This window comes from Trachypithecus francoisi, unplaced genomic scaffold (genome assembly GCF_009764315.1).
Source record: "Trachypithecus francoisi isolate TF-2019V2 unplaced genomic scaffold, Tfra_2.0 Lachesis_group5, whole genome shotgun sequence".
Taxonomy (NCBI): Eukaryota; Metazoa; Chordata; class Mammalia; order Primates; family Cercopithecidae; genus Trachypithecus; species Trachypithecus francoisi.
The window spans coordinates 122,462,509-122,486,355 of NW_022681470.1; the positions used below are offsets into that span (position 1 = coordinate 122,462,509).

The 23,847-nt window shown below is 38.1% G+C and overlaps 1 protein-coding gene across 1 annotated transcript in view; it reads left to right on the plus strand.

The window, feature by feature from the left end:
• Positions 1–1,376: 1,376 nt before the first annotated feature.
• PLPPR5 (phospholipid phosphatase related 5) overlaps positions 1,377–23,847 on the plus strand; it is a 118,761-nt gene continuing 96,290 nt past the window's right edge. Inside the window, exon 1 of the mRNA XM_033198064.1 lies at positions 1,377–1,834. Within this exon, the coding sequence (XP_033053955.1) occupies positions 1,598–1,834 (237 nt within the window). The 5' untranslated portion in view covers positions 1,377–1,597. The remainder of the gene's footprint in view (positions 1,835–23,847) is intronic.

Below are 23,847 nucleotides of genomic sequence, written 5' to 3' on the forward strand. Positions count from 1 at the left end.
TTTGTAACAATGCGGAGGGTGAGGTATGCAAAGAAACTCACACTGCCATTACTATCCCATCCCAAAACTACCAATCATTTGCCAGATTTCAACAGATTTTTGAGCCAACAGTGTTTTGTTTTGTTTTTCCTGATGACAAAGGCCCACCTCTAAAATTCATCAAGCTACAGCCTATTACAATGAACCACATTCTAGAACCCTGCGAAGGTGATTCCAGGTTTTAATGAGCAGGGCAGGGTTCTAAAAATATTTTCCTCCTCTTGCTTGTATTCATGCTTCCTCACCCGCTCACTGGACTAGAGGGGTGTCAGCCTGAGGTTCAAAGAAAGACCCCTTAAGAGTCTGCTGACTAAGCTTGCAGCAGGGACCCACATGGCATGACAGAACGGCCTCCTTGCATATATGCAGTTCCATAGTTAGTTACATACCCACGCATAGGCGTGGACACCCATGGACGTATGAATTTTTGTATGCATGTGCTGTGAGCCAGCATTGGTCTCCCTCTCCTTTACCCTGACCCCTGAGGAATCCCTGCAGTTCCCTGGAATTCAGGGAATAAATAACGAGATGAGGCAAATAGTCCTTTCTCCTACCCTGGTGGCTGGGACCGCTCAGTGCCTGGAATCTGCAATGCCTCCTCTCACAAGCAGCTAATAAAGACAGACTGAAAAGATGAGCAAGAGAATGCATGGATCCGGGAAGGGGCCGCTGTACAAGAGATGACGCTTCGGGAGCTACTGGGCTATGATTTCTATTATTATTTATACATAGATATATATACATACAAAGCCCTGGGAGGCTGCAGAGGAAGCAAAGAAACCCCGAATCTAAAATCCTGAGATTTTTCTAACAGCACCTAGAAACCACCGCCAGGCTCCAGCCCCGGGCTGGGTCAGGGAATTCGAGGAATGCAGGCTGGACGCACCGGTTGAAACTCGAGGCGCCGCATAGGCACTTTGCGCCTTGGTGGGCTTTGCGCTCGGAAGACGCGTCCACGCATCATTTTCCCAGGCGTTGTGCGGGTTTCTTAAACCGCTCAGCTGGTGCCTCGGAAGAGTTTCTGGAAGCTCCATCTCTACTGCCTCCCCTCCCCCCTTTTTGATTTTACCCCCGCGAGCAGCTTCTCCAGCCCCACAGCGTCCGCCCTCTGAGGGGTACAGGTGCAGCTGTCCCGCCGGCTGCCGCCCGGTCCGCCCACGCCGCCTCCTCCGGGCTGGCCAGGGGGCTTGACCCAGCGCCGCCGCTTCTCGAATGGTCTCGTGCAGGGGCGCAGCGGCCGCTGCCCGTCGCCCGGGACTCCCCGCCCTCCCTCGCGACCCCGCGCCGGGGCGGGCGGCGCTTGCGGCGGGCAGGGGGCGGGCAGGGGAGAGGGGGCTCGTCCGGGGGTAGCCGCCTCCTCTGCAGCCTGCCGGCGCCTCGAAGCCCGGACCTGCCTCCGCCTCTTCCTCCAGCGGCTCCATCCCGCCCGCCGCGCCTAGTCCTCCCGCCGCCCCCGCCGCCGCGCCCCCGGTGGCTGCCTCGGCGGACCGGGGAGGGGGCCCACCGCGTCGGCCGCCCGCTCGGCTCGGCTCGGCTCGGCCCGGCCCGGGAGGCGTGCATGCCCCTGCTGCCCGCGGCGCTCACCAGCAGCATGCTCTATTTCCAGATGGTGATCATGGCAGGGACGGTGATGCTGGCGTACTACTTCGAGTATACGGACACGTTCACCGTGAACGTGCAGGGCTTCTTCTGCCACGACAGCGCCTACCGCAAGCCCTACCCGGGCCCGGAGGACAGCAGCGCCGTGCCCCCCGTGCTCCTCTACTCGCTGGCGGCCGGGGTCCCCGTGCTCGTGGTAAGCCCCGGGGTGCTTGCTCTCGCCGCCTACTCCCTTCTCTCGCCCCTCGCCTTCGGGGTTGAGGCCCCGCGGAGGGTTGGGGCGCGGTAGGTTTTGCCTTCTAACTTCCTCCAAGTTATGGGCAGCCCCTTCCCCAGAGGACATTCTAGGGCGCGTGAGGGGTGGGTGCGAAGGGAGCCCCCAGATCTTCCCACACGCCACCCCCGCACAACCGCACCCCCCGCGGTGGCTTCAGCTTTGGGTAACGGGGCGGAGGATGGAAGGGAAGAGGGGCCGTAGGTGGTGAGGGGTGGGGACCGGGGTTGCAAAGGAGGTGAGCTTTGGGGGTGAACCTTGATTCCATTCACTCTGTGGCCTTGCCTCACTCACTGCCTCCTCTCCTATTGCGCCTGGAAGAAGAGCAGCTGCTGGCGGGCCGGCGAGGAGAGAGGGGATCAGTTGCTGGGGTGTGGAAGGGATTCCCGCTTCCCGAGTCGGGGCACGTATTTCTATTTCACCACCTCCTTCCTTTTCAGATGAAGGTGCCAATGGGACTAAGCTGACCAGGGAACAAATATCTGAAAAAAGAATTTGAGAATTTCTAAATGAAGAGGCCTCAGCACCAGTGCCTTGCTGAAAAGCAGGAGCTGTGCCTCAATTACAAGAGCACTTCAGATTTATTTAAAGGCTGCTCCGCTCCCTGGGCAGTTTAAGTCCTTTTCTCTTAGAACCTCACAAAACATGCCTTTTGGATTTATTGAGTCTATGTGTGTGAGAGAGAGAAGGAATGGCTATACAGATACGCGCACGTATATATATATATATACCCACACTTCACTTATATACATGTGAAATTATTGGGATAAGTTACACATAATATTAATTTTATTATAATTTACATATGTGAATATTCTACATATTTATTCTTAGGAGAATTGTTAGTATTTCTTTAGAAAACCTAATATTTTATGGTTTCTTTAAAATTGACAAAGTATTGGAGGTTCCCTTCCTGTGATGCGCACTCTCTCTCTCTCCCTCAGCAGGTAACAACCAGGAAATAAGAAAATGAAGGAGAAAGGAAAAATGAAGTTTTATTTTCGGTAGCTAAATGTCTAAACTGAATGTTAAGAGTGTCTGTTGAATCCATTACGTTTGGATATTCATCATTTTTTAAATTTATTTTAGGAGCAATGACTTACTTATTTGCAAAATAGTGAAAAGTTCCTAACACATAAAATAGAATTCAATGAACAAATCAAGGAATTTCTTGATAACCTTAAAGTAACTTTATCACATGTTCTGTGATAGTTGACTTCAAATTGCCTCTAGCATAATAGTTTGAAATGTGTTAGACCTTGCCCCAGATAATGTTTTACTATATATATAAGTTGCTAAAATTTGTCGAAGCCCCGAATCCAGCCTTCATGTTTGTGTTCTCTTTTCTCCATTTGACAAGCTGGCAGAGAAATTTTGGGGTCCTTTTTGCTTTCTGGAGATCAGGGTTTCCCCTATACATTTTTTTTTTCCAGGAGACTAAATAGCTCAGATATTTTTCAAGGATTGTTTTAAAGAAAAAAGGAAAAGATTATCACTTTCAGTTCATTAGTTTGGTCATAACTATAATCAATGATGTCTGTAACTCTTCCTTTAATTATCATTCTATGTCTTATTTAAATCAGATAGCACTTTTCAGTCCTAACCATCCAATCATGATGGCAGGTGCTAGTTAGAGACAAGAACACACCAGCCCAAAGATTTGGATGATTCTCCACTTGGGGGAATGTAGGACGGAGAAAAGGAATGAATTAGTCACTATTTAGTGCCTACTCTATTTTGGGTACCAAATAGTCATAGTCATGTATATTTCTCAGAGCAGCTCTTTCAGGAGATATTATCTCCAATTAATATTTGAAGAAAATGAGGTTCAGATAATGAATTAGGAATATCTGAAAACAAAAATAAAGGTGGCTATGGCATTTGTATGCCTATAGGACTGATGTCTGAATGTCATGCGACTTCCATTGCTTCCAAAGAGCTTGTTCTCTGAAAGAAGGTGGAAGCTGGCTAGTCAGGCAGGCATTGAGAATAAAAGTGGATAGATTTTTCTGAAGTCAGAATCCAACTTGATTTCGATGTTTTGGCTTTTAGTTATTTTAGGTACAGGAGAATGGATTTGGGAATCAGTTTAGAAGAGAAGGAAGTGGCGGGTTTTGGAGGATAGCTGTGCTGCTGGCGTTTATTTTCCCTTCTGCTTCTAGGAATAGTGCACTCTGTCACTATGTGAGGATCTGGGAGCAGTAAGGGCAGCTCTGCCTCTCCACTCCTCCTAAGAACACTGGGTTAGCATGCTCACTTGGGCATCAAACTAATAATAATAATAATAATATTAACAGTACCCATCATGTGTTGTTACTTTCTTCTGTATACTCTAATAAACTTTCTACATACCTTATATCCTTCTGATATTTGCATTATCTCCGAAAGCAATAATTATTATTCTTACCTAATATTGGGGAACATGAAGGCTTAGAAAGATTAAGTATCTTCTCCAAGGACCAAGGCTAAGAATGTTACACCCAGAATTCTCCCCCTACTCTATCATACTCTCAAGTGTGGTTTTTCTATTACAGGATGAAAATTCAATTTGCTCGTGAATCATTCTTCTAAATAAATGCCTCAAAAAGTCTCTTTTACATTTTTTGTCCCGTAGTAATAAAGGTTCATATATATATCTAGATATATATATGATCTATATATCTATATCATGTATATATATATATTTTTAACTTTCAAACTCATTTCTAGTTCTTGAGGGTAATTTTGAAAAGTCGTTCTCCTCACTACCACAATCTACAGATTTGTTTCATACTTGCTAAATTCATTTATGTACAAATTAAAAACAATATATATTTTGAACTTTATCACTTTTATGTAATGCTGACTTGGGGCCCAGGTTCAGAGTCCAGTAAATTTGGATTCAAACCCAAAGTACACTCTGCTGCATTGTTAAGAGTTGGGAACTCTACTTGCTGTGTAACCTTGAACAATGTATTTAAGCTCCTTAAGCTTCAATTCCCTTAGTGACAAGGTTTTGAATATCAAATTAGTTATAATATGTAAATGTCATCTTTGGCCCATAGTTGATACTCTATAGGAGTTCACTACATAATTAACATTATTATTATTAAAAAATCAGTAAAAATTTATTGAATTCCTGTGTTCCAAGTATTACATCTGGCTGAGTAGAGGTTATAAAGACAACTTCAGAAGTTAACCATAGTAACTGATCCTAAGGCGTTTACAGCCTAATTTGTGAAATTAAATAACCATACCACAGCTCATAATATAAATAATTACGACAGAAGTTATACATATGTATGTCTATATGCATATACATGCATCTACATACACCACAAAGACCTCTAGTGGTTCAGAAGAGGATGAGATAAATCACTTTTGTTTGGAGACAAGAGGAAAGGCTTTATGGTGAAGATGGTGGCATTTAAGGTGTGTCTTGAAGGAGAGGCTGAAATAGAATTTGAGTTAGGACATCACTCCGTGAACAGCTCCGTGAACAACCCCGTGGAGGCAACAAATGGAGACTGTACTCTTGAAACAGCAGTTGGTTGGTTTGTTTCTAAGAGTGGTGTGTGGGGAAAATGGCGTATGCATCTGAAGATGAAGGCTGGGGTCACACTGATAAGGCCTGAAATGCCATGCCAGGCTGAGAGATTTTCTCAATTTGGTAGGAATTTAGCAGAGATAAAGTATGATGGGTGGTGTTTTAGGACTTTTTTTAGGTAGTAGTGTATAGGACTCTAATGTTACCAAAATACATAATTTCAAACCCTTCATCTCCAAGTTTATTTTGCATTGTCTAATGTTACTGCAATTGCATTTTCAGAAAACACCTGTAATTTGGGCTTATTTACTCAGATGGTATAGTTTACAAACTCTTTGAAAATAGGTACTTTTCAGTTGGTTCTCTATAGCATTTGCCAAAGCACTGGACACTGCTTGTACAGATACAAGTTTAGTTAGTGATCCTTGGTGTTCATTGATTAAAAGAACTGGTGATGGCTGTGGTTTCTGCTCCCCAAATTTGGATACGGTGGCCACTAGCAGCTATTGTTCCTTAGATCTCTGAGCAACATAGATGATTTAAAGGAGATGAAGCTAGATCACCATCTTCACAAAGCTAGAATAAAGATAAAGAAAACCAGCACCAACCAAGGGAGCCCCTGACACTGAGCACGGCAGGTTTGAATGTTAAGGTGCATCTCAGATTATTTATATCTGCAACCCCAGGAAGCTCCCTCTGGACCTGGAGACTCAGATTTGAGAAATGTAGCTACTGCTGCTATCCCCAGGGTGCTGGCATCATTGTATGTGGTGAATACAGATGATAGAAAGTCATCTCATACCCAGAGCTCCCCATTGGATCAACGTGCCTAGAGCTTTCCCATAGACCTCTTCTCCCCCAAACCTGGCCTTGGGCTCACTGCCCATCCCCATTCCTGGAACACTCTTGTGGTGTGGTGTAGGAGACAAAGCACAGACATGGGTTTCAGATGTATCTAGATTCTTATCCTGGTTTCTCCCACTTACTAGCCATGTAACCTCAGTCAAAATGTTCTCATTCATAAACTGGACATAAAAACACCCACCTCTCGGAGACTCAGTACCTGTAGAGGTTAAGATCACAGACTCTGGAGCCTGCTTGGGTTTGAAGGCCAGAGCTGCTACTTTCCAGCTGTGAGAATTTGAGCCAATTAGCCTCTCTATGCCTCCGTTTTCTCGATGGTAAAATTGGGGTAAATATGAGTAGTAGCCTCACAGGATTACTGAGTATGAAATGGGTTAACATGTGTAAGTATCAGAGCAGTGCCCAGCTGTATGTGTTAGCTCCTATTAGGTTTTCCAAGCCTGTGTTGATTAATCAGGAAACCTCTTTAAAGCACCTGGCAAAATACTTTAGTTTGTCAGTAGATTCCAGGGCCATTAAGAAATTAAATGTAGATAGAAACCACCTAGTTTAGTCTGCTGACCTTCACAAATTGGGAGTCTGAATAGGAAGAAAAGCAAAAATTAATCAAAATTCAGTTCTTAGAATGAAATTAATGATTCCTATCTTTGGTGACTCCTCTGTTTGTCCAAGTGGGCTAATATTAGCTAAAATTCGTCCTGCATTTCTTACACACCAGCCGCTGTGTTAGGTGCATTTAATGCGTGACTTCATTTAATCCTCCCCAGGATAGTACTTTCCTTAAACATCTAGGGGACTAACATTAAATATATTTATTTGATAAATGAGAAATGGGAAGTTTAGTGAGATTACTGTATGTCAGACTCTAATTATTTAAATTCATTAATATAATCAATTTTCACAACAAATTTATGAAGGAGATTTGGAAGTAAAGAGGTTAGATGACCCATCTGGAGTCTCATGATGGCAATGGCATAATCACCAAAGGCTGTGCATTTCATTTTTTGTTACGTACTTTTATCCTAACATGTTAATTAGTCTTTAAAGATTTTCACTCATAGTGATTCAATACCAGGAATCAAAATTTTCTCAAACCTTTTATCCTCGATTTTAATTTTCCTGCTTTGATGGAAAGCTTCGTGTTCTATTGTAGATGATCATTTCAATGGGTGGTGTAGGACATTGTTTGTTTCCTATTAAGCTTGGAAATGTTGTAGAGGAGTAGGTGGCAGCAGAAGGGAGTCAAAGATATTTCTATTGTTTTGATTTGAAGGCATGCATCTCATCTCAGTAGCACACTCTACTACAGTGCTACAAGCACCACATTTATGTGGAACCACCCTCTGGTTCTAGATCTGCAAACCATGATTTCATATGTTCATAAGGTACTTCTGTTACTAAGGCATGTTTCTTAAAATGAGACCTGGCACCAGATTTGGGGGTGCAGTGAATGCAAGGAAATTATGTGTAAAATATTGCATGTATGTATATACATATACAGTTTTATTAGTAAGAGCCTCTGCTTTTAGTAGATTATCGGATATATCCAAAATCCCCTAAAAGTTAAGAACTACTCTTTGGGGATATGTGGGTCTGTTTAAACTTCTTCTTGTGTCTCTTAGGATTTTGCTTCACTTAGATACTTTCACTCATGCTCATTTATTTTCTCCCTTCTTTCCTGTTTCCCTCCCTTTCTTTTTCCCTTTCTCTCTTCATTCCTCTTTGTCTCTTTTTCCATTTATTTTCTCTCCTTTGCATACTGCTAAGGAGATGGTGATGCTGAGGGAAAAGCAAAGACCCATAACACCAGTAGTGTTTTTTTCTCCCTTCACCTCTCCCACCCTTCTCTCTCTTTCCTGTTCCTGTCTCTCCCTCTGTCTTTCATTGTTCATTGTCCATGTGGCTTCTCTTGCCAGTTCCTTACCTGAAAAATATTGACTTATTTCTTCCTACTTTTCAGTGCTGTTGTGAGAATGAAATGGTTGAGAAAACACTATGGAGACAGTAAATCACTTCATACATATAAGGAAAATATAACGTGAGCAGGTTACACGGGTTGTGTGGCTACCTGGTCATTGGAGATGGTTAGCACTGCTTGTAGCACTACTTTGCCAGCCTAAGTCTGTGGTGTGGAAAAATGAGTAAGATTTGTACATTTCTCTTCTGATTTTTCCGTAGAAAGAATAGCAAAGATTTAAAAAAAAATGTAAAATGGTCTCCTAATTATTAATGCAATGCTATTTTCAAAATATTTCCATAAGCTCTGAGTATTGTCAACATGATTAGAAAGAATCATCTCGTTCATTTTGTAATTTGAAATAAATGATGTTTCTAGTGAGCATAGCTGATACCATATATTAAGTATGTCATGTATCATATGAATTTTTAAATTGGTACTGTGTTGCAAACACGTTATTTACAAAAAGTTTTGAAAGAAGACAATGTATCTACTATGTAATAGGTATAGTGCTATTGCCTGGGCTTCTAAAGTAAGTAAGGCATATCTCTGCCCTTCGGAAGTTCAGACAAAAATACTTAAAATTACATATCCAAGTCTCAGTTTTTTAAATCTGTAAGACTGAGGTAATACTTAACCTGATACCTGATAAGAGTTAAATATTTGCCCGAGACGGGCGGATCACGAGGTCAGGAGATCGAGACCATCCTGACTAACACGGTGAAACCCCGTCTCTACTAAAAAATACAAAAAAAAAAAAAAAAACTAGCCGGGCGAGGTGGTGGGCGCCTGTAGTCCCAGCTACTCGGGAGGCTGAGGCAGGAGAATGGCGTGAACCCGGGAGGCGGAGCTTGCAGTGAGCTGAGATCCGGCCACTGCACTCCAGCCTGGGCGACAGAGCGAGACTCCGTCTCAAAAAAAAAAAAAAAAAAGAGTTAAATATTTGCATGCACTAAGTGCTCAATAAGTGATAGCTAGTTATTTAACATAAATGCTAATAATTTTTATTGATAATGCAGAGCAAATGACACTATGTGTACTTAATCATTTTTGTTGAATGAATGAGGTAAACCATTTACTCTTTAATCCTTTCAGATAGCATATATAGGAACATATCCAGGGAGCTTTAGCAATTTGCTCCAGTTGGTAAATCACATATCTAGGATCTGAACCTATTACTTCAGGTCTGATGCTTTGTTGGCTGCAGTTGCCCCCTGATTTGATTTATAGCTTAAATGATGGCATTCCTAGCAGGCAAGGGAGAGTTAAAACATATTGAGTATACACCAATATGTTCCTTACAGTATCCACATACTTGTTAATATGTAAGTTTAGTTACAACCAAACATAAAAAGAAGAAAAAAATCTATGTTTAAAGATAAAACTTTATTGATTCTTAAGACCAGTAGAATAGCCAGTAGAACAAAATTTTCCCAGCTTATCCTTCCCATTTATACAGTTGAGAAGGTAAGTTCTGAGGTCAGAGTTAGGATCTTAACCTATAGTTAGCAGCACCCTTATAACAGACTTTGGAAAATCATAAGGAGTATCATTATTATGAAAGATATTTTAACATATGTGAAGTGGAGTTCTATATTCAGTACTGTTTAAACTTTTTATGAGAATACCAGTTTTCACTCAGCAGGCTGGTTACTTTTTTAGTCTTATTATGACAGATGTAGTTTGAGAATCACTGTCAGTAAAATCACCATTTTTTTTTTTTTTTTTTTTTTTTTGGTGGCAAAAGCGGGATTCTAGAGCTTTACTCTCCAGGCCAGGTACATTTAAAACTCTATAGATAATTTATTGTGGGCTTTTCTCACTGATACAACATGTATGAGTTAAAGCATGTGTGTGTATGTGTGGGTGGGGGTAGTGTACGTGTGTGTATAATACATTTGTAATTTCTTGTATGAATTCATTTTTATGTCCCTTTCTTCTCACCTCTGTTATGCTTCCCCCACCCCCTACAAAAACAGAAACAACTTCCTGGAATATTCTGATATATTCTTCCAAGCTAGCATCAATGCCTTTATGTAGGTCTCTTGGAGTCTCTAAGTTGAATAACTGCATTCTCTTCTATGATCCTTTCATCATTTATACAAGTTGTGAAACTCAAATAACTTTATATTATAATTTATATTGTATTTTGTTTACATTTCTATAACTAGAGTTGAGCATCTCAAAGTCACGTAGTGTTATCTGATTTAAACCAATTTTGTCATGCCCAGGTTTTAGGTTATTTTTACTAGATAAGGTGTCCAGGCACCAACTGAAGTTCGTGGTGATGATGTTATAATGAATTAAATTCAAGTGTCAGAACAAATTCTGCTGTGCATACAGTTATTTAATAACAATTTATTAAGCAAACAGTTTACATATTCTGTTCTCTAAGTTCTCTAAGTTCAATTGATTCCCAACTCTCTGTCCTTGAGAAGTTTTTAGTTCATGAAATCCTGTATGAAAGTGGGCACAGCCACAGTGGGATTCTAGGTCCCCAAGTTGACATGCTCCAAGCAGAAACCCTTTTAAACCAAGGACTAGACTCTAAATCCATTAAGAATAAGCCATTTGGGGAGAGGGTGTAGGCCTTACTAGAGTCCTATACCCTTTTCATTCAAAAGTAGGAAGTACTCCAAACTATTTTAGTTAACCCACATAGCTTGAAAGTCTCTTTTTAAACTTTTATTCTAGGTTCAGGAAGTACATAGGCAGGTTTGTTATAAGTAAATTGCATGTCACAGTGGTTTGGTGTACAGATGGTTTCATCACCCGGGTAATAAGCATAGTATCCTATAGGTAGTTTTTTGATCGTGACCCTCCTCCCATCCTCCACCTTTAAGTAGGCCCCAGTGTGTACTGTTTCCTTTTTTGTGTCCATATATACTCAATGTTGGAGCTGAGTTGATTCCATGTCTTTGCTATTGTGAATAGTGCTGCGATGAACATACATGTGCGTATGTCTTTATGCTAGAGTGATTTATATTCTTTTGGGTATATATCGAACAATGGGATTGCTGGGTCAAATGACAATTCTGTTTTAAGTTCTTGGAGAAATCACCAAAATGCTTTCCACAATGGTTAAACTAATTTACATTCTAACTAGCAGAATATAAGCATTCCCTTTTTTCTGCAACCTTGCCCGCATCTGTTGTTTTTTGACTTTTTAGTAATAGCCATTCTGACTGATGTGAGATGGTGTCTCATTGTGATTTTCATGTGGATTTCTCTAATGATTAGTGATGTTGAGCTTTTTTTCATATTCTTGTTGGCTGCAAGTATATCTTCTTTTGAAAATCTTTGATTATACCACTGAGTTCATCTTTAGCATTCATCATGTGAATTCAGTCATTACTTTCATCAATGAAAAATTCTTTTTTACATCCACAATGCTAATTAAATTAGTTGTTAATTAACATGCAGATAGCAAAAAGACTTTGGAGTGGGGCCTTTCTGATAAAATGCTGGTGACTATGTAGGACTTGGCATTTTGGTAGCATTTTAGCTGACTACTCCTTAAATCAGAATTTAAACAAACTGATAAGTACATATCATACAGATTATGGTGAAGTGTTTTAAAGTAAATTACAAACCTCATAACTTAGGAACTAGGTCTTCTTTGTCCTCATTATTTCTAGAATAGACATACAAAATTTGTTAGCTAATGGGTAACTTAATAATTGTGGAAGTGATTGAATTTTATTTGCCATATTGCCACAATTACATTTGCTGGTCTATTGAATTCTTCAAGTTTTCATTAATTTGTTGATGGCCTGTTTTGTGTTTGGCATGGTATGGAAATATCTAAAACACTTGGAATTGAAATAGTGTAGAAAGAATGAAAGTACAAAAAGAGGAGAGTAAAGGAGGGAACGTTTTCTATTTCCATTCTTTCTCCCCTCTCCCCTCCCTCCTTCCATTTCTTTTTCCTTCTCTCCCTTCATTTCCCCCTTCTTTCCTTTCTCCCTCCCTCTCTCATCTTTCCTTTCTCTGGACAAATATTTGGTGAACACCTTCCATGTGCACCATACCTTGAGATTAAGGCTTGAAGAGGTTAATTGACTTGTGCCAAATCCTAAAACTAGGATAAAGCCCAGTCCCCACCACTCCTTCTTCAAATCTTTGAAAGAAATATCTGGAAATAAAATACTTATGAAATTATAGAGCAGTTATGTACAAATGTACCCCTGACATATCTGCATAACACTAAAATAACATGTGGCATTTCCTCTCTAAGGAAAATCGAATTTGTGTTGATATAACCAGAACCTCTGTGCTGAGTAAATTGTGTTCTAGTGCAGTGATCCCTTTTTTAAAGGGTGCTTTTGATAGTACCAGCAGAAACTGTACTTTTTAATATCCATTTCATATTTAGCATTTTCTCACACTGGGGTTCATAGAATTACCTTTTACACTCAGAAACGTCTTGTATTTCCGGAGATCTCCTCAAAGCAGTACACTATGTTCTCACACACACCAAAATTGAGCAGTCCTGGATGGAAATAATGCACCTGGGGATTCATCTTGTAATTTAAAATGAACTCCTAAAATTTCCAATTAAAAAAATACTAGACAGTATTTTTGGGTTGGTGACAATGTCCTCTGCGTTCACTTGTGTCTTCGCAGTGTTGAGTTTGCTCAGTCACTAAAATGAAGAGACTTAGTCAAAGCTATGTGACAATCTTTTAGGTCTTTCACAGAGAGATCTTTATTTCCTCTTCTCTCTGGCTCCTTATAACATGATTACTTGGGGTTCTCTTTTTATTTTTCCTGGGCTAAATCTAGAATACAGATATGAGAATTCAGTAGACACTTTTTTCAAGGCACACTATCAGGCTCTTTCTGTCATCCCATTTTTTGAAAAGATTCATGAATCCAATGTGAAAGAGAACATGTTTCTTTATAACTGGAACTTTTTAGTGATGAAGAAGGGCTTAGAGATTATATAGTTTTATCTCATAATTTTCAAATTAATGCCTCGAGAGACTAAGTGACTTGCCCAAGGTTATGCAACTAATGAGCTAACACAAATACACAAGTAGCTAACATATATAGAGCATTTAGTGTGTAGCAGACATTGTTTCAACTACTTTATACATATTAACTAACATAGCCCTTACATCAGCATTATGAGACCCTATGTTTATTTCAGCTTACAAATGAGGACACTGAGGCACAGAAAGATTAAGCTACTAACCTGTGACCCCACATAAAGGAAGTGACATACCTCGACACAATGGTTCCATATGTGCTTTTAATAAAGGGATGGCCCTTCTCACTAGTACTATGTTATTTATTTTTTGCCACTTCCTAGAGATGTTAAGGCCATCTGCAATGAATCTTTCTTTATGGCAGTATTAATTGGAAGATAGATGAAGAGTATGTGATTACTATGAGAGTTTTTTCCGAGTGACTATACTGTTGTCCCAAAAGATTTTACTGAACACTGTATTTATAGTCAAATACTGTGATAGTGAAGAGGTAGCAAAAGACAGGGAAAAAGAACATTTAACACCCACATCATTTGGCTTGATGATGATGCTTTTTTGTTTCTAACATCAAATCTTTTCAGACAAAAAGTAACACTACATTTGAAACTTGCTACAAGTGGTTATAACCAAAATCTACCCATTTTTGATGCACAGATTTTGAATTCTTACACTGTGATTTTCACACATAATATAACAGCATAAGTAACATATAGAATATCTATTGCACCTGAGACATAGTCATTAGTTTGACAACTACTTAAAGGCAGAAGAGTTATTCAGTGGTATAAATTTAAGAGAAAAGCATACACATAATATATTTATATTTTGAACTCATATTTATTTCTGAAGGGACACAATCTGTTCCTAGGAGTACTTTCAAAATAATAGCAAACATAATAGCAGGACTGGTCCAGCCTGGTACCATTTCCTGGCAAGCAGCAGTGACTTGATAAAGCAGTTCTGTGAGCTACTGTACTTGATGTTATTTTCTCTGTTCTTAATTTGGATTTATTTAAACACTTTCCATCATTTAATTTAGATAGCTCCAATACTATCACTTTCATAATCTTTCCTTAATGCTTCTACTCAACAGTAATCCATCTTTTCTATAAACTCCTGTATTTTTCCCTTATCTTATATACTTTGCATAAGATGAAAGGGTACCTGTGGGTATGTGATGGATTGCTGGAGAGAAAGCAAGACAAATGAAATGAACAGTGACTCATTGGCCTAACAGGCAGGCGCGTAAATGTTCCTCCATGCTCTGCTGCTTACTAGCTTTAACCCCTTGAGAAAGTCTAGTCCTTTTTTTCTTCAGCCTCTGTATCATTAGCTATCTAGTTAGCAAAGGTTTGAACTCCAACTGGGACGGGATACTGACTCATTGCTTCCCCAGGCAGCTGTTTCTATGCAAAAATCAAGTCTGACTGTTGGGATGCTCTACCTTCCAATGAAATAAAGTCTGTCTCTCTGAATCTCCTCACTGACCTCACTCAACCTTTTGAAGTTATTTGGAACAACTTAGGTGGTCTCATAGTGTTTGAAGTTACTTTTCAGTTCTCTGACTCTTCTTTTCTTGAACTGAGAATCTTTAACTTCATATAACATGGACCTGAGTCCCTTCTACTATTCTGGCTGCCCATATCTGACTGTACACAAGATGTCTTATGTTCTTAACTATTGTCACCGCTACTGAATGTTGTATTTTAAGTGTACTTTCAGTCTTGCAAGTAGAGCAGAAAGTGTACCTATTTTGCATGCTATTTTTTTTCCCCAATGCATTAGACTTGGGGTGGGTATAAAGATACCTTGTGGTTAATTTGTCTCATCCTTAGAGTAGATTCATCTTTTTTATTTTTTCCAAGTAGGCAAAACATGGTATTGTGACACTGTCCTGCTTCATGAAAACAATAAATGTTGCTAAGAGATCGTGGCATTTTCTCTCCTGCTGAGACTAAGCTGGGCTTCTAAACCTTAAGAGAACACACCAGGCAACCTCATCTAATTGGGTTTACTGTCTTGGAATCAGATGATTATTAAAATGCTTTCAATTGTATGTAGTATATATGATGTAGTATACTACATGGTTGTGCATTATAGTTACTTACATACACACACATTTTGGCTGTCAAAAGATTATACGTTCCCATAGACTAGGATATTTGTCTTGCATATTTTTGCTTCTTGCTCACCACATCCTGACTACCACAATGCCTTTAAAATTGTAGATATAAGTAACCCTAATAGTTGTGTATTTAAAAAAATAAGATTAATAGAAATTAAAATTATTTTAGATACTCTTGTTTCTTTAAGACTATTATTAATTTCCTGGGCACTTGAATAAAATATAATTTTTATGAGAAAATATATTTAGGTGCACTGCCCATCCATAGAGGCCTAGGTTATAAAGTCCAAATTATTTTTCCAAAACTTGTCTTTAGTTTTACTTTATTTCCTAATCATCATTGATTTCTAATATCTTCCTCATGTATATTCATTCCATTTTTCATTTAATCAAAGCTGTATAAGACAGTCCAAAATAAATCTCACTTACTTCAAATGGAGAACATTTCACATACTCATCATTTTGTTTTAAAAATCTTTAACATTGTCGTATTTTGCCTGTGTAATTACTATTTCACATTCCCATATCTTTAATTGTACATAGCACATATATTCATAACTTTAAATTGTCACTACTTAAGCATTTATATAGCACTGTATGTGCTTTCACTTTTTTTGTTTTTTTTTGTTTTGAGACGAACCTCCTCACTCTGTCAGCCAGGGCGAAGCACAGTGGCGTGATCTCAGCTCACTGTAACCTCCGCCTCCTGGGTTCGAGCGATTCTCTTGCCTCAGCCTCCTGAGAAGCTGGGATTACAGGCGTGCACCACCATGCCTGGCTAATTTTTGTATTTTTAGTAGAGATGGGGTTTCACTATGTTGGCCAGGCTGGTCTCAAACTCCTGATCTCAGGTGATCCACCCACCTTGGCCTCCCAAAGTGCTGGTATGAGCTACCATGCCTGGCCTGCTCTTTCTTTTTCAAGGGTGATATTTTATATACTTTGTACACTTTTTAACAATTTTTTTTCTGAAATTAATCAGATGACTTAAGATCATCTTCCTTTCACCTTTATAAATCAAACCACTGTCAAAAAATTACAACAATTTTAGTTTAATATCTTAATTGGCTTTTATTTGTCATTCTTGAATTGGGTAACACTTCATTCTATAAAACAGAGTGAGTTCCAATGAGCTGAGCAGAGGAGTCTGGTTATATAGACATAAAAGGACTGGGGAAAGAAGAAACAGAAAACAAAAAGCAGATTGGTTATTTCACAGTCACTTCTCTTATACAGGTTAAAACAGAGTGGACTTCCTTATCATGCCAGCCAGAACTGGCTTGGTTTGGAGTTTTGGCTATTGTCTCTTATTCTCTGGATTTCTTGGAAGGTCAGATAAATAACTTAGATTGGTTTGGTGACATGGAACTTTAGCATGGATGATTACACTTAGTTTGCTTCCTTAGGCCTAGTGCAGGAGCTCAGTCCAAGCCCGTGTTCTGTACATTTTATTTAACAGTTCTCCTCTTTTGATCACACTCTTTCTTTAGGTATATTAGAGCATTACCACAACTCTGCTACTATTATTCTGGGTTTCGGGTCTTAACACACCATTTGTGGGTTACAGTGTCCTCATGATTAAGCATTTCTTTGAAGTTTTTCTATTCCAGTCAAAGAGACCATTTGACATTCCATGAATAATTGAATGCAAACATTTAACACTTCAAATAATACAGCATACCAAGGAGAGTACTATTATGATTATCAGGAGAATAATTCCAAGAGTTTGGAATATGTTTCTTAGCCAGGGTCCGCATGAACCAAACCAACTAAAATTGAACAAATCAAAGAATGAGCATGTGATAATTCTGCCCATTTTAACTAAATAAGCTGTTTATTAACTTTTGCAACTGAGTTCCTACAGTGCTTCATGTGTTTATTCATGTGCAGTGAGAAGTGTCAGCAACTGCACAGACTCTTCCCTGTTCAGTTAGTAGGTAATCTGACCAACCCATGACTCTGTTAAATTAAAGAGAAGTGAGGACAAACAGATCTAGAAGTCTTACTCCATAAAAGGGACCACTGGTACAACTTGAACAGTAGTTGTGTTAGGAATATTGCTAAAGTTAGGTATTGGGTGGACTAAAGGATTCCTTAGTTCATATAAGGATCTGAGTTTGGCATGTCAGATCCAGTATTTCATCAAATTACCCACAGAAGGCACTGATTGTGAAATTACAACTGTAGTGTGATCCTGCCAAGGAGAAAATATAGGCATAAGCAAGGAAAACTTAAGAGAAGCAAGAATCTCATTATGATATGTTCAGACATCTTGAGAAAAGTAGTACATGGTATGAAGTCATCAACTTTTTCTCCTAATTTATAGTGTCAGTGTTTCTGGTTATGGTATTGGGTGTTTGGTGAGCTCTCAGTATGGCCCACATATCAGGCATGAGACTTATTCCTTGAAATTTAAATTGAGTTGTCCAGTTTTAGCTTATAGGGCTTCAGGAACAAAGCAGATCTTGTTCTTAGAGAGTTGTAGCCCGATATTGGAGGAAATTAGATATATAGTCTAACCTACAAGTTGATAATAAATCTTGAAAACAATGAATAGGGCTATAACCTAATAACAGGTATAGTATAATTTTTCTTCATAAACATAAGATTTTTCTCTGCAGTTATCCCATTTATAATAAAGATAATCAGAGTAAGACCAATTTGTTTGCAACGTAGGTCTAATCTCATTAAACTTGGCCTGATTACTTACACAAATGAAACAAGAATAGTAATTGACCACATAGGCTCTTTGTAAGTTTGCTTTGTTGCAACTTTGGACAAAGAATTTCAGATTTGACTTTTTAAAACCTCTCAAGGCTGGGAAGCCAAATCAAAGTGGACTTTAGACTTTGCCTGCAGTACATATAGATTGATTCTAGGTATTTTCTTATATACTATATCCCAGTCAAAGTTTTGGTAATATAACCAATATTTCTGACTCTATACTGTTATAAGCAGGACATATTCGTACTGAACTTGTGCAAATAACTGTATTTCCATAAAAATAAGAATGCCCATAATAGTTTCCAAATTCTGAAAGGATCAGTTATGGAGAAAAAGTAAATGTTTCAATTTTTGTTCATGAAAGTGTACTATACCAGATTGCTATAAATTTTGGGTAGCTTAAGAGAAAAAAAATTTCTTGAACCTAGAAAAACAAATCAAAAGAATAAGCAATGTTTAAAAAAAAAAAAACTGTAAAGTGCATAACTCTTTATCAATTTATTTCATCTCGTATAATTAATTTTTATTCTGCTTGCCTTTGGCTAACAGTTTCATGAACCCACTGGTTTCTTTATTAGGGTGATAGAAATTCTTACCCAGTCCATGGTATGATCTAAAGTGATCACAAAACAGTATTTGTCAGAGTCCTTTCCATGAATTTATTTGAATGCATAACACATTGGAATTACAGTTGCTTGCAAAAGGCTTTCAGAAAAGCATTAGAATAAAGCAATTAACTGTGGACAAAAGGACTTAAAATGACCATAGTTAAAGATCTGTTTTGAGTTCATCATGATAATAGTACAACTCACAGGGAAATATGGTATTCCTGTTGTATACCATGTTTTAAAATAAAAACCAAAACTATGACTAATAACAGATCAGATTTTTGGTAATTTCATACAATATTTTAGGACACTCATTAGTAACATACCCATAAATATCACTTAAAGAAAAATCATTTAATATTTGAAAGTGCTTCCCATATAATTTAACATATCAACTAAGCCTAATTATTTTAATACCTCTCTTATACTACGTAAGAGACACATCCTTAGAGGTTTTTCCAGGGCTTAAGTGGAAAATCCCAAAGTTAACTTGAGATCAGGAAGACTTAATTTAGCATTTGATTTTGGGAAGTTTGTCAATATCAAAGTACTTAAAACACTTGATCAAAACAATATTACATATCACTGTAAAGTAATAGTCATTTATTTATCCAGAGTGATAACTGAAAGACTTTAAGAGGGAAATACAGGAGGCTATATAGTTGTCAGAAAACTGTAGCTCTTTCAATATGGAGAAGACTCAATTTTCTTAAGTAATCAAACAACTAATAAAGAAAATTTGAAGCACAGGGAATCGTTCTGATAACAGAGAATCCCTGTTTCCTAGGCCAGTTACCTAAAAGGTTAAAAAAAAAAATTCAGTAATTTCTATTAAGAGCAGATCAACACTCCAAGAAAAACTTGTCATTGTAACAGAGGATCAAATTTGCATTTTGCATCAGTGTACTTTTGATGCATAATGCTCCCTATTTAGAAAAACATAAAGAGTTACCTTCTAATTTTAGCCAGCTTTATCACGCATAAAATTCTTTTCACAGGATTCATCTTCCACAAATATTCTACAATTTTCTTATCCATTCAGTTTTTGTCCTATACTTTTCCTATTTTCTCATTTTGGAATAACCACTCTACTTTGGAACAAAGATTATTCTCTTATTCCCTTAACAAAAATATATCCTCATACTTTATAACTTCGTTTATAAAAAAAGCCTTACTTTTCTCACATCCAGAGGAGTTCCCCTTATTCTTCCTACTTTTAATTACCACATGTTAATTAGAATTTTAAATTCCTAGTAACCTTATGTTTTAGTGAAAACCTAGGAATTAAACAATTTTGAACTCCGTGTCTTATACTAACGTTTTATGAATGTTGGTACATTTTATAATTTTTAAAAATATGTTTCCTCTAGAACAATTTTTTCATGTTTACTAACAGACCTAAATATATTTAGCTTCTCCATACTGTATAAAAATAAGATGCCAAAGTATATATACTTTAAACATATGTTCAGCAATTAATGTTTCAGTATTTTAGCTAACTTAGAAATGACTCAGACATTTCATAAATATCCATTACTTAATTTAATATAATGTGACTTTAAGATTTCAAGTTACTGAAAAAATATTTTTGAAACAGTGACAAGTGCATTTGTAAACTTGTATCCCATTTACATTCTCCAAATTTACTCATTCTTAACAATTATACTTCAATTGTTCCTTAAACGAAACTAGCCATTGAAGGAATTGAGGAAATGCCACCTCAAAATATGTTGCGTTGTATATAGTCAGATGTCTCATAACAGCGGGGATACTTTCTGACAAATGTATTCTTAGGTGATTTCGTCATTGTGCAAACATCATGAAGTGTACTTACACAAACCTAAATGGCATAATGTATATACACTGAGGCTATATGGAATAATCTATTGTTCCTAGGTTATGTACAAATATGTACAGCTTGTTACTATACTCAAAACTGTGACAGTTGTAACACAGTGGTATTCGTGTATATAAACATATTTAAACAGAGAAAGTGTGGTACAAATATGGTATGATAGATTAAAAAACGGTGCACCTGTATAGGGCAATTATCATGAAAGGGGTTTGCAGGACTGGAAACTGCTCTGGTGATTCAGAGAGTGAGTGGTGAGTGAATGTGAAGGCCTAGGACATTACTGTATACTATTGTAGACTTCATAAACATTGTACATTTAGCCTACACTAAATTTATTTTAAAAAATAAAGTAGTTGTGCTACAATGTTTTGATGGTATAATATCACTAAGGAATTTTTCAGCTCCACTGAAAAGGTTTTGAAACCAGAGTCATCCATGTAGTCAATCAATGACCAAAATGTTTTTATGCAGCCCGTAACTCTGTTGATTAGTTTGAGGGTACCTGAAAAACAGTATAAAGCAAGGAGGAGCTTTCTGAATTCCCCTTATCTGCCTAAAGACAGATCATCCCAGAGGAACTCAGTTATTATCAGTCCTCTCCCTAGGAAGTTCCAGCAATCAGGGACCATTATCTTTTATTAAAGGAGAGGAGACTTCACCAAACCTAGATAGCTGTCATCCATTGTTCTAAGAGCTCCTTCATCCCAAACAGGAAAAGGTGTAGGTAGGAAGCCAGGTTAAGACAAAATGGTCAAAGGTCAGGCTTGTTGAGACCAATGAGCTCTTCTGTTGTACGAATTTTGAGTAGTTTTTCTTGTAGATACAAATTTTTATGAAGAGCTTTTACATAGCCAGCTCAGTACAAGAAAGATATCTTTTTGGAGACAAATTTAGTTAGCTAGGTAGCTTTTTCTCAACTTAGCTTGTTTCCTTACTAGATTACCAACTTCAGGGCGGAACCTATTAACAAACAGAGCAGAGAAAGTATTTTCTTTGCCTGGACTCAGCATGGATACCTCTGAAAAAGAAGCAAACCTGTTCTACCTGAGGTTCTAACTTTTATAAACATCTTAGATTTCTTTTCACCTTTGGGATAGGATAGTAACTAAGGGAAAGGTTAGTAGATTCAAATTTTCTTATCAATTAGTCACTTAAGATTTTTATTCACCTTTGCAAAAGAATATTTTTAAAGAGTCAATAAAATGTTTTGAAATCTTTTTAGAAGCTTCTGATAGGTGTTCCTGAGTGGGCTTAATTTGAGAGCCCTCAATTTTAGATGCACTCTTTAAAGTTCAGTGTTGTTCATCTGGAACATTCTACATAATTGCCACATTAATTCTAAATTACCTTTAATAAGATTTCACCATTTTTGTAAGCATTTGAAGCTTCCAGGGACTAATACTTATACGTGTAAAAGGTAGGCATGGGGTGTAGTCAGTTCTTTAGAAATTAAGGATCCCATTTTTACATTGAATCTTGGTTCTCTTAGAATAAAGATAAGATCCTAGGAGGGAAAGACTACAGAGTTGGGTCATGTAATGCTTTGACAGGGTATCTTATTGCATGGACACCCTCTTGATGCTGGTGGACACTGCCTTGTTCCATGTCCAGCTTATCCTGACATCAATAGTCTTATTTTCTGTTGCCACGCTGCTTTAATAGCTCTTAAGTGCCTGAACTGAGCCCACCAGTCAAGTTGTAGCTTTGGCTTTGAGATACACTCGAGCAACTTAGACAGTGATATTCCAGTTTCTGTCTGACTCATTCAGGCACCTGAAACCTCCCTTACCTAAGTGGACAAGAAAAAGAAATTAAGAGAATAGAATTCAAATTACATGTGAATTTCAAAAACTGGAGTTTATGCCCCCTGCAGTAATAAGCACTTACTGCGGTAGCTGTCAGTTAGCTTTAAAACTGCAGCTTTTACCAGTGACTCCTCAGCCACCCCAAACTAACCCTTGGTACCTACCCCAAGGTCAAATGTCTTCTCACAGCACAAATTAAGTCTGGCTTCAAAAACCCATAAAAGCAGTGGGTTGATACAAAAGATCAGAGTCCTACCTAAGAGGAACTTACAACCCTTGGAGCTCCATGAGGAAGACAGGGGACCTCAAAAGGGTCAGCACTGCCTCTCCTCTTTCCTCAAGAGATCTCTGGAGTTGTTAGCAGTGATATTCAAGTCTCTTTGGTTTCAAGAACCATCAAAAGACAAAATTACAACACATTTAATTTAAAGATCTTAATTGGCTTTTACTTGTGATTCTGGAATCTGGCAAGACCTTATTCTGTAAAATAGAATGAGTGTTCCAATGAGCTGGGCAGAGGAGGCTGGTTTTATGGAAAGAAAAGGGCCGAGGAAAGCAGAAATAGAAAACAAAAAGCAGATTGGTTGTTTCAAAGCTACTTTCTGTGTAAAGGTTAAAGCAGAAGGGACTTCCCTAACCTGCCAGTTAAAACTGGCTTGTTTGAGGAATTGGCTATTGTCTCTCACACTTCTGATTTCTTGGAAGGTCAGATAAACAACTTAGTTTCTGTTTGATGACATGGAATGTTAGTATGAGTGACTCCATTTTGGTTTGGTTCACTGAGCCTGGTGCAGGAGGTGAGTCCAAACCGTTGGCATCCTATAAATTTTACCTAACAACACCAGTACAATTTACATCTTATAATGTGTATATATGATAAAATTAGAACACTTTTTTGGATGTTGTTCTCATTGTGCATTCAGATGGCTGGCAGAGTTTCTAAATGAGATGAGTCATGATTTTATTGTCACTCAGGATCTCTGAATCATACTCTGTACGTTTTCATCAGTAATCACAGAGTAAGAGTTGAAACATTTGACTCAATACATGGAACTATTTTTGAGAAAAGTCTCTTTGTTGGGATTGTGGTAAAAATTAGTGGTACTTTAGAGAACGACATTAGTAAGTAAAGGACAATTTGGTGCTGCTTGGGCAGGCAATCACTTACAACTTCAATTAACTTCAGGCAGAACAGATAAAATAAAATTAGGATTTTATTGTTTATAGATACCGTTCATTGAAATTCAGGATTTCCCAATTTGTGAAATATCAAACAAGTGCAAATTAGCTTCTCACCTTATCATATGGGTTGAAAATGAAATGGCCTATTAGCAATCATGTTAAAGCACAATGGCTTAAGCATGCTTAAGTCAGTAAGCAGTAATTCATTCCTTCATATAGTTATTAAAAACATTTACCAAGTCTTTCTTGGAGAAGTCTTTGTGTGTGTAATGGGTTCTAGATAGTCAGAGATAGAAGA